The following is a 12,205-nucleotide window of genomic DNA, read 5'->3' as shown; positions in this document are numbered from 1 at the left end:
TTTCTATTCTATCTACTTGTTTTTCTTTGTGTGTGTGTGTGTGTGAGTGTAAATGTGTGTGTGTATATATGTGTGTGTGTGTATGTATAATAGTCACTTTGGATAAAAGCATCTGCTAAATGACTAAATGTAAATGATAAGGTGCAAATTTATGGGAAAGTCTTAGCAAAAATGCCACTTTTTAATAGAAATTCTGGAATAACCTCTCAAGCATGGACAAAAACTACTTATGTTTTGGAAAGATCAGTTGCTTTCTTCTGTCAGAGGAAAAGTAAAAGTGAAGTGAGTTTCCAAGGTTACAGGGTTACTGTGAGCATTATTCAGAGGTAACAGGCACTCCTGGTAATGGATGCTGCTGTACAAGTGTGAGACTTTTTATTTGAGGTGTCATTTTTGGCGGATATTCTGAGTGTGGATGATAAAATCCAGAAATAATGAGGTTTTTGATAAGCTAATGACTGAAAAGGCCTTAAAAAGTGAATGGAAATAAAATTCATTAGTATAAAAGCTATGTTCGTGTGTTTTTAGGCATTATGTGGCAAAAACATTTTTTCCTTAATCATTATTTTTGTCTTTTCTAAGCGTCCTTAAAAAAGATCAGTTTACTTGCGAGATGTTATATTACTTGTTTTCGTAGAATTTATCTTGAATTAAGTTTGTTTTTTCTTACTGTAATATATTTCTTGTCTTAAGCAACAGTCTAGCACAATTTAATGAGGTTTATGTTTAAAACCCTCATCCGTCCCTCGGGTCATTTTGACACAAAACTCATTTTTAAAGATCATCGAGCGTTGATCGTTATGTTATGAGACTTTGTTACTTTTGTTACACTTCAACCGGGAATACATGAAAATTTTTTTTGAGTGAATTCGAGCAGTTTAAGTGGGTGCTATAAAAAAATAATCAAAAGTGTCCCTCGCGGGTCATTTTGACCCACCACTGGAAAAGCATGGAATGAAAAAACATGGAATACTTGAGTATGGAGCACACACAAGAAAATTTGAGTCGATTTGAGGATTCTATGTGGGTGTAATAAAAAAAGTAACAAAAGTGTCCCTCGCGGGTCATTTTGACCCGGCCATAGGAACGAATGAAAGTGTCCCTCGCGGGTCATTTTGACCCGGCCATAGGAATGAATGAAATGTCCGAAAAAAAACAGCATTTTTTTATTTATTTTATTTTTTTTTACTATATTAAATCTGACACAATCCAGAAAATATGCATACCCAAACCAAGGGCTGAGACTGCAGAATGTCCCCAATGCACAAAATACTCACATACCCACCACACATGGCACACACACTCCCATTGAAACACATTATAGCATTTATGATGTTTCTGCTGGGAAATGACTGTCATTTTGAAACATTTTTTGACTTAACACAGTTAAATTTGAGTGATGGGGTGGAGACCAATGAGTTTATATCATATTTCTATTTTTAAATGTATCTTTTATATTTATTACATATTTATTAAAACTGTTTGAATATGCATGTGTTTGGATTCAAATTCAGTCTCAATTTCATTTTTTTCACACTCCCATTGAAACACATTATAGCGTTTATGATGTTTCTGCTGGGAAATGACTGTCATTTTGAAATTTTTTTTTACTTAACAGTTAAATTTGAGTGATGGGGTGGAGACCAATGAGTTTATATCATATTTCTATTTTTAAATTTATCTTTTATATTTATTACATATTTATTAAAACTGTTTGAATATGCATGTGTTTGGATTAAAATTCAGTCTCAATTTCATTTTTAGTTGGTGTAGTTTTAAAGATTTCACTTGTTTGGCTCATTTAAGAATCTCCATAGGATTCAATAGGCCCCTCTAGTGGCTGTAATCATAAATTGCAATTTTATGTAATTTTTCCCCACCAGAGGGCATCAGAGACACTCAGTGACCTAGGTCCTGATGGATCATCATGTTTAAAGTATAAATATGCAGAAATTGTTTCTTTCTTTGTTTGGTTTTTTGGTGAAAAAATGTATAAAAATATGCTAATTTTCATAAACATATCCAGAATTTAATGTGAATAAAATAAAAATCACCAAAAAAATAAGAAAAAAACACCTACATTAAAAAACTAGAAACAAAAAACGGATGAGGGTTAAAACTAGGAAAATTGTTTGCCAGTGGAGTAAGAAAAATAAACTTATTACACTAATCTAGTGAGCCAGACATACTCTTGAAATCTGAATTTTTTCGCACATTTGTTTTCAAGGAAAAGAAGACAAAACGCATTTAAGCCTGATATATGAAACAATTATGTTTTATTTATTTAATTATTTATTGAACCTTTAGACAAAATCTAAATAAATGTAATATTTTGTAATGCAATATCTAAAATGTTATTTATTATTATTATTATTAATAATACCACAGTCACTTAAAAACTATGTCATGGAAACGTTTTTTTTTTTTAACAACAAAATAATGTAACAAATTTGCACTTTATTTTTACGTTATACAAGATTCAACTCAAATTTTAAGTCAGTTTAATATTAGTTGTGATAATGTGTAAAGCCTGTTTGATTCAACTTAAAAATTGGAGGCAGTGCAATGATAATTTAGGCTTAGAAATTGCTTAGACATTTGTGAATCAAATATAATGCCATATTCTTTATAGGGCCTTTATATAAAAAATTGACCTTGCACTATGTATGAGACTCTCTCTCTCTCTCTCTTCATAAAGAGCTTGTTAAAGTGGAGGATATGTTTCTTCTCACAATGCTCTTAGTGTCACCCCTGCTTTGCCTTTTAATATTTTAGCTTCATTTGTTTGGTGGGCTTGAAATAGTTGATATACAGATGGGATTCAGTTTTATATGTGGCACTTAAATGTAATTGATAAAGTTAATACATTGCACTCTGTTATCACTCCAGGAATAATGGCCCACCCTGTGTTTTAGCTGGCTGGTCTTGGCTCTATTGACCCAGTGCCACTTTTATTTCCTGCCGTTAGTGAAGGCTTGACTGAGCGTTAGTGGAGCCGCTGCAGAGACAGAGTGTGATATATTAGCCTGTGCCCGGCTAAGTCAGTGGCCAAATTAGAAGCCTGACTGCAGGTTAAGTGAAATTTATGTTCCCTTGTGCAGCTGCGACCAAATTTGGAAGCAGCAGAGCTGGAGTGTAAAAGGAATGGGGCTGGGTTCAGCAGTCCTGATAGTGTAGCATTTGGGATTTCACAATGAATCCTGTTTAATTTGTCATGGAGTGTGTGTGTGTAATCCCAACAGCACCCATTACCACAATGCCATTGTTGCAACAGCAGCAGAAAGCAAATAACACCAGACTAAAAATACACAAAATAGGAAATATTTCTCTTGAAGTGTGTATTTTAAGATGTCTTGATGTCTTGTTATTTTGATTGATTGATTGTTTGTTTGCTTGCTTATTATTTTCATTCATTCATTCGTTCGTTCGTTCATTCAATTAATTGTAAGATGCACAATAAGGAATTTATATATTTTCACATATATACTACCATTCAAAACTTTTGGAGTCAGTAAGATTTTATTGTTTTGTTTTGGGAAGAAAAATAGGGTGAAAATCAATCTTGAGTTCCACAAAATATATTGAGCTGCACAACATTTTCAATATTGATAATAATAATAATAATAATAATAATAATTAATAATAAATGTTTCTTGAGCATTAAATCAGCATATTAGAAAATGATTTCTGAAGGATCATGTGATGTGATGTGAAGTAATGATGCTGAAAATTGTGTTTTTCCTTTAAAGGAATAAATTACTTTTTAAAATGTTAAAAAGCTAAAGTTATAACTAAATAAACGTTTCATATAGGTATATGTTTCGATATTTGTTTTTAATAGAAGCTTCTCGATATATATATATATATTATAGCCATTTTCATTTCAATTTTGGCCTGAAATGCAGGTTTCTCAGTTATTTAGAACAGCAGCACTCTTGCTTAAGCTAAACTGTAAATGTATTATTCTAAACCCCCTTTTTTCATCTGATTGAGGTGCATCCAGAAAAAGTTGATTGTTTTTTGAGAAAATAATGTGGAATAATTGGTGCAGATTCACTGTGGCTGCAACTGATTTTGTTTACAGCATTCTAGCATAAAGACTCATTAGCTTGTCTTCTGATTGGAGAAGTTCTAGGCCGAGTGTGAGCTCTGACCATTCAGCTAATTACTGACTGCTCGCCTGAGTGCTCTGTTTACTGACAGAAACGGACAGTTCACTCCCGCCGACGACCCGGCTGTGCAATCAGCCCACGCTCTCCTTTAATTACGAATTAATTTCAGCATCACTGTTTGTATTACCGGCCACAGTTTGCACAATTCTTGGCCTCAAACAGTCAAGTAACCCAGGGAATGAGTTTCACCCCTTCATGTGATGGTGTGATTGTAGAGTCTAATGTCTTTTATGCCATTTTTTTGTCTGAATTTCCAATGACTGGGCTGCCAAGACAATACTGCGGCCCTTGTAATACATTTTTATCAGATTATAACTTCAAAATCGATGTCTGGGGTCTTATTTGTGCTCTCTAATGTGTTTAAAGTGTTTCATCTGTGTTGTGTTAGCTACTCGCAGTTTTAGAAAATGCCTTAAATGATCAGTAGGCCAGCTGTGATTTGACTCAAAATGCAATATACAATATTAAGATTAAATGAAGGGAATGTTTCTTTTATACAAACTGCACTTTTCTTCACAAATCTGAGCCCAGAGGAAAATTTGGTTGCTCAAACATTGTTATTTTATGAATTGGGTTCACATTTAAGTAACTTTATCTCAGATGTTTCTCCTAAATGTCTTTAGGAATTAAAAAGTGAAAGAGAGAGTCTGAGAAGTACTACCATTCAAAACAGTAAAAAAAAAAAAATATATATATATATATATATTTATATATATTTATATATATATTTATTTATTTATTTAAATTATTAGTAATTCATGGATATTGGTGATATTTATGATATTAGTATTTATTTATTTATGAAACTATTAGTAATTCATAAATAATAGTGATATTTATGATATTAGTATTTATTTGTTTGTTTATTTAAGGGATGCACAATATGCCATTTTATATATTTTTACATGTACACTACCATTCAAAATGTGTGGGTCAGTAAGACATTTTATTCGTTCGTTCGTTCGTTCATTCATTCATTCATTCATTCATTTATGAAATTATTAGTAATTCATACATATTAGTTATGATATTAGTATTTATTTGTTTGTTTGTTTGTTTAAGGGATGCACAATATGCCATTGTATATATATTTATATGTACACTACCATTCAAAACTTTGGGGTCAGAAAAAAAAAATGCACATTTAATATGTATTTATTTATGTATTTATTTATTTATTAGTAATTCTTAAATATTAGTGATGTTTATAGCGATGTTTATGATATTAGTAGTTATACAGCTAGGATGAATTAAATTGATCAAAAGTGACAGTAAAGACTTTTGTATTGTTAAAAAGGTTCAATTTCTAATAAATGTTGTTATTTTCAACGTTTTAATCATTAAAGAAATTCAGGGGGCGGTGGGATATCTATCACAATTTCCACAAAAATACTAAGCAGCGCAATAGTTTTCAGTATTGATAATATGTTTCTTGAGCATCAAGTAATGATGCTGAAAAATTCATATTGAATTCAGTATATTCAATGGAATTAAACTGGACTTGACTGGATCATGAAAAGTAGATGTTTCATACCAGAATGAATCCAGACCTGAATGCAAGTTTGCTATAACAGTGCCTAAAAACCCATTCGGCTACTAGTTAACATAATCCAATCATTTCTGCACTGATAATTCATGCACAGTTATGTTTATTAAGCAAGTAAATAGGTTGAATGGCTCAAGGTGTAAGTTTTTGTTTGCTTCAGTTTGTGCTCGAGTCATTAAACTGAGTTTGAGTGGATCACAATCTGACACTTATTGGATAGTGACAATAAAACACTCAGGAGAACCAGGGCTTTCAGCGCTTTGAGTGTTCTGTCAATGTTTTGCCTTATCACAAAACCAATGAGCCTTGAGACACCATGCACTGAGCAGACTATGTGTTGTGTGCAGAGCTCAGACAGCAGGTCTCCCATGGGTTCACATTACGCCTTCCTGAAACATTAACCGCTCTTGTCATTTCTCGCCATGCTTTGGGAATGACAGTATTGTTATTTAGGGCTTTCTTAATTATTATCCGGTGCATCTAGAGGGCGTGCAGTGCAGTCAGACATCCTCCACAACATGTGCCAGTTTGTTTTCACGTCTGATCACTCGTTCAGTTCCCAAAGAGAGGTAACTGTAAGAGCGAAGACTCAAAGAAGTCTTGAAAGTGCAGATGGCATTTAGGTGGGTGAATCTTATGAAAGCTTTAAAGAACATACTCGGGTCACATTTCACCCTCAAATCAACAGAAGTATAGATAATTTTATTTGTGCATGAAGAAAATTAAGCCTAGTTTGTAGGATAATTAAGAATTTTGGAAATTTGACTTTGTTTTCATGACAATTTTCTGCCCAAGTATCATGACCGTAATGCAAAATGAATGAATGAATAAATAAATAAATATTCATTGTAATGAGAAAAAAGTACAATAATATAGTGTTAAAAGTATAAAGCATGCATATATCAGGGTAATATTTGACCTTACATTTATGATCATTTAACCCTCTTGTTCTGTTGAGTTTGCCTTTATTGTCTTTATGTATGGAGTCACAATAAACATTACTTATCAAAATAACAACTGTAATCTGTAACTTGACCTGTTATTGTACATTTTAATTCCTTAAATATGTACCTTTGATATATATAAATTTTGGGTCAGTTTAACCCCAGGTAAAACACATTATTATAATTATATAATAATAATAATAATAATAATAATAATAATAAGTATTATTATTATTATTGTTATAAACTATAATAGTATTATACGTAATAAATAAACAGACAACCAACAACTAATAATAATAATAATAATAATAATAATAATTACTATTATTATTATTAGTAGTAGTAGTAGTAGTAGTAGTAGTATTTTGGGGTTTGTTTGTTTGTTTGTTTAATAATAATAATAATAATAATAATAATTACTATTATTATTATTAGTAGTAGTAGTAGTAGTAGTAGTAGTATTTTGGGGTTTGTTTGTTTGTTTGTTTAATAATAATAATAATAATAATAATAATAATAATTACTATTATTGGTAGTAGTAGTATTTTGGGGTTTGTTTGAGTTTGTTTGTTTAATAATAATAATAATAAGTATTATTATTATTTATAATAAACAAACAAACAATAAATTGAACCACATGTTATTGCATTACAATAATGAGAATATTCTAAAATCACTACTGACAATAATGAGAAACATCCAAATACATTAGGGTAATGCAAATTCATGTATAAATGTGCGTATAAAAGTTTTAGTTAAATTCGCTAAGGTTCAGTCTGCAGGAATCATTATGCTGGATAATTTATTTTAGAAATGTCTTGTATTTGTCATAAGCTTTCAGATGTTTGAGATGGTAGCCATTTTTGAGTAATCCTCTTTCTATCAATTAAGCAGGTTTTTTGGCTTGCATCTCCTCTCTCTCTCTCTTTCTGTCGACATTGCAGTAGGGTAAGATCTCATGTCAACACTGAATGATCTGAGATTTCACTTCTCAGACGATGAACCATAATTCAACATACAGTACAGCATTCTCCTTTTCTATATAAAATCACTTTAATGGTGATGTGTATAGGATAAATTCCTTATCCTGTTCCAGTTTAATGTGCAGAAACAATTATAAGTAAGACGTTTGTAGGTTGACTTCCTGAAGAGTATGTATTTACCTAACAACCACAAGGAGCACCATAGCAACCATCCTAGCATCACTGCACAGGCAAAAACCACTCACATTTTCCTCAAAAAAATGTAATGAATTTACTTACTTTTGCAAATCAGGTACATAAAAGGTTTCTAGCCTAAGGGTTTGTTGGAAGATTACGTGCTTAATGAGCCCTTGTTATTGAATATATTGTAATATATTGATTCATATCAGCAGTCACACACCAACATTTCTTTGTCTCTCATTTCAGCTACATTCTAATTCAGACAAAGGCGATGGTTCGGTCAGGTACATCCTTAGCGGTGAAGGAGCAGGAAGTATCTTCATCATCAACGAGGTAACGGGAGACATCCACGCCACCAAAAGTCTGGACCGGGAAAAGAAATCACATTATGTTCTTCACGCACAGGCCATCAACCTCAACACCAACAAACCCCTGGAGCCAGAGTCAGAGTTCATTATAAAAGTTCAGGATATTAACGACAATGCCCCCAAATTCCCAGACGGACCCTTCGTCACAACTGTGCCTGAGATGGCGGAAGTTGGTGAGATTCCCTTGTTTTCTTATTATCTTTTTTGTCCAGCACACAAATTAAACATTTTGCTTTTTTTTTTTTGTAAAATGCTATTTTCAAATGTATTATGTAAGTCTGTGGTCTTTTTATAAAAATTATTTGTCTCTTTTGATGAAATTGATAATATATTACTCTTAATGTGTATTTATGCAATTCCTTTCATTTTTAAAGTTAAAAGGTCTAAAAATATTTAAAACAGGATAAAAGTCCTATGACGTCTTTTAATAGAAAGCATCTTAAATTGCAAGTGCATTTTGTCTTACTGCTCTGACAAATTTATTTTTATTTTTTCTTAAGTATTACCAAGTTAAAGTCAAGTTGAAAAAAATCCACCAGTTCAGTAAGACAAAATACACTTATATTCTAGACATACTCCATGAGAACAAGTCAGAGTATCTTAGTGTTCCTTCTAAAGTGAATCCATTTTTAGATATTTTTACTGGAAACTTTACTGGATTTTACTTGGAATAAACGTCATGAAAAACTCATTAATGCATTTTTCCCCCAATCTATTTTAAGTATAAACAAGTTAAAATCAAGTGGAAACAAAATCCAACAGTGCAGTAAGACAAAATACAACTATATTCAAGAAACTCTTCATGAAAACAAGTCAGGGTATCTTAGTCTTTCTTCTAAAGTAAGTTCATCAAAATGATTTTTTGGATATTTTTACTGGAAATTAGGTATAAATAAATACAAAATTAAAATAAAATAAATAACATTTAAAGGGGTCATATGATGCGATTTCAATTTTTCCTTTCTCTTTGGAGTGTTACAAGCTCTTGGTGCATAAAAAAGATCTGTAAAGTTGCAAAGACTAAAGTCTCAAATCCAAAGAGATATTCTTTATAAAAGTTAAGAGTCAACCACGCCTACCTAAACCGGCTCGTTCTAACACGCCCCCACATGTCTACGTCACGATGTGGGAAGATTTGCATAACGCCGCCCAAATGTTCACGCAAAGAAAGAAGGCGTAACTTTTATTCTCTCTGTAGTATTGTTGCTGCCGCCGCCATGTCGTGAAGGCGCTGTGTTTCGTTGTGAAAGCGAAACTACTTTGTTTGGCCTTCCAAAAGTGGACACGACTAGAAATCAGTGGTTAAGTTGTATTTACAACACTGTTCCAGAGCAGTTCAACCCAAATATTCAGATGTGTGCAGCACATTTTATGGAGGACTGTTTCCTGATCCTGGTAGAGTAGACTACAATGCCGGCTGTTCTGACTCAAAGACTGCAAGTACGTTTTCATGTTTAAAGGATTTGCCACTGACGATTCAAACGCGAGTTTTGAGCAGTGTAGAGTAGCGTTTGTTGTTTGTCATTTCTCCGATCACAAATGATGACATGGTTTTATGTTTATGCGGCACGATGCAACGCAACGCAACGCATAAAAGACAGTATAAGTCATTATAATCAAACAATAATGTACAGTATGTGGAAAATAATGTGTTTTTTGAACCTTAAACCGCATAAACAAATTTCATTACACCAAATACACAAAATAATGTTCTTTTTAGCAACATCATATGACTCCTTTAAATCTCATTAATGCATTTTCTGTGTGGTTTTGCAGTGTTGCTCTTATGTAGAGTTAGTGATTTGAACTCTTTAACTATATGTAATGTATGTCAGCATGAAAACCAAACTGACCCTATTTACTTTAATATTGCATGTTCATGGACTAAAATGACTGATGTTAATGGACTAAGACTAAAATGTTGCATTAGACCAAATTATGGAAGTAAAATTGTTTGTGAGAATCATTTCATTTTGACTTTCGCCTGTAACTCGTCCAGCACCATTTGTACTACAGATCTAAATGAAAGCTGCCGCAAAATACCACAGGGTCTCCCCCTCAGAACACCTTAGCAGCCACATAGCGACCATGTAGCTCTGAGTCCAAAACCCATGAGATTGTTTCGCTCTTTTCTCTGAGCAGAAGTGAATTGTTTACTGCTCAACTTAAATGTCTCAGGTTCAGGTGATTCGGTCCATTTCCGTCTGTGTGCAAAGGTGAAGATTGAAATGGCTTTTAAAAACATATCTGTCAAAAAAAACATATTCTAACCAGAGGCTTGTACTGATGCAAACTCATAAGCTGCCACTCTCTAAGATCCATCACTTCTAATTCAGATCTCCTATATTCACTCCAACTGGCTTTTTTCTATCCAGCCCATGGCTTTTATGCTGTTGTTTTGTGTTTTGCGGCTAGAGTTCCCTCAGGAGCCCGAAAGCTCTTAGAGAGCACTATGTGCTCATGCTTTCTCCAGAACGCACCACTTCCACTAGGAGAAACAGTGAAAATATATACAGAGAGAAAGAGAGAGAGAAAGATTCCCTTACAGCAGGGTTTGTAAACCCCTAGGGGTTTGTGATGGAACTGCAGGGTGTTTATGAGATTGTGATCGAAATACTAATGTGGAATGAGTTCATACATTAACTTATAGCTCAATTAAATTTGTTAAACGCTGCAAAATTCTACACATTTAACTTTTAACTTAATTTTGCATTTAACGCTTGATTGCATCGTGTTGCCTGTGTAAAAATCCAGTTTTCTTCACTTGTCCTACAAAATAATTATTTACCTATGAAATATATGATTTATGTTTTATTAAACTCAAATTTTGGAACGCGTATGATTTTTAAAATATATTTTTTATAAAAAATAAAACTGCAAAAATATATAATTATATTTAATTATATTTATATAGTTTAAATATATTAATATTAAAGGTGCAATAGGTGATTGTCTTCAGAAACATTTTTTGTTATGCTGGTTGAAAGTCTCTTCACATCCCGATAGCAATCACTAAGACTAAGTTAAGTGGTCGAAATATTTATATGTATTTATATCACCTGTGGAAGGCTTAGGACCATAGAATGTTCGTCCAATCAAAATGTTCAGTCCGAAGATGAAGGTAGGCTGTCTTGCCTGCCTGTCAAAGTATGTATTTGCATACATACGTCATCAGCGCATTCCAGCCAGATTGGAAGCAAAGACTATAGAATACTCCTAGCCTTAAATAATAGAGTAGAATAGCCTTAATCCCAGATAAAACAGGTGTCTTCTCACAATCTTTTTTCTTTTTTTACCCCCAGCTGATCCAGCTGATTACTGGCAATTTGGAGGAGGACTGCTCTTTATCTGCTGTGTCTGTCATGGACTGGTTGAAAGTCTCTTCACATCCCGATAGCAATCATTAAGTTAAGTGGTCTAAATTTATTTATCTGTATTTATATATTCTGTGGAAGGCATAGGACCAAGAAATGTTCGTCCAATCAAAACGCTCGGTCTGAGCATTTTAATTGGCTTTCCTACCTGCCTGTCAACGTATGTATTAGCATACCTCTATGCACCCGGTTCGCGCAGACAGGATACGTCATCAGCGTGTCGCGCACGCTGTGCAGACAGAGCGAGAATGGCAGACAAACATCATCAACCCGATCTTCCTCTGAGCAGGGGAAATCCGTGAAGGGAAAAATGAAGTTTACTTCACTTCGGAACATGGGCTGGAATTGGGAGCCGCTGATGTAGCCTATTGTAATGTTGTCTCTGGTATTCTGGTCTGTGAGGGTAAATGCATTAAGGGGGCGTGGCTTTGGACGGCAATTGCAGGGAAGGTGGGACGTTCGCTTTCAGTGCTATCAGGCTAAAGTTAGCATTTTCCAAGATCTCCCATTGCACCTTTAATTATATTTATATATTTAATTTAAATGTATTTTTTATTTATTATATTTTTTTCTGTTTATCTATTTTTATACCTTATGCATATATATATATATATATATATATATATATGTATATG

The 12,205-nt window shown here is 33.2% G+C and overlaps 1 protein-coding gene across 1 annotated transcript in view; it reads left to right on the top strand.

Moving 5' to 3' along the window:
* The window catches only part of LOC107653102 (cadherin-18-like), a 130,499-nt gene that overhangs the window by 35,023 nt on the left and 83,271 nt on the right, over positions 1-12,205 (top strand). Inside the window, exon 3 of the mRNA XM_016439740.1 lies at positions 8,075-8,369. Within this exon, the coding sequence (XP_016295226.1) occupies positions 8,075-8,369 (295 nt within the window). The remainder of the gene's footprint in view (positions 1-8,074; positions 8,370-12,205) is intronic.

The sequence above is a fragment of the Sinocyclocheilus anshuiensis genome, unplaced genomic scaffold (assembly GCF_001515605.1).
Source record: "Sinocyclocheilus anshuiensis isolate Anshui unplaced genomic scaffold, SAMN03320099.WGS_v1.1 scaffold1328, whole genome shotgun sequence".
NCBI classification, from domain to species: Eukaryota; Metazoa; Chordata; class Actinopteri; order Cypriniformes; family Cyprinidae; genus Sinocyclocheilus; species Sinocyclocheilus anshuiensis.
The sequence above is the reverse complement of the archived record's forward strand: the minus strand, read 5'-3'. Positions and strand labels throughout refer to the sequence as shown.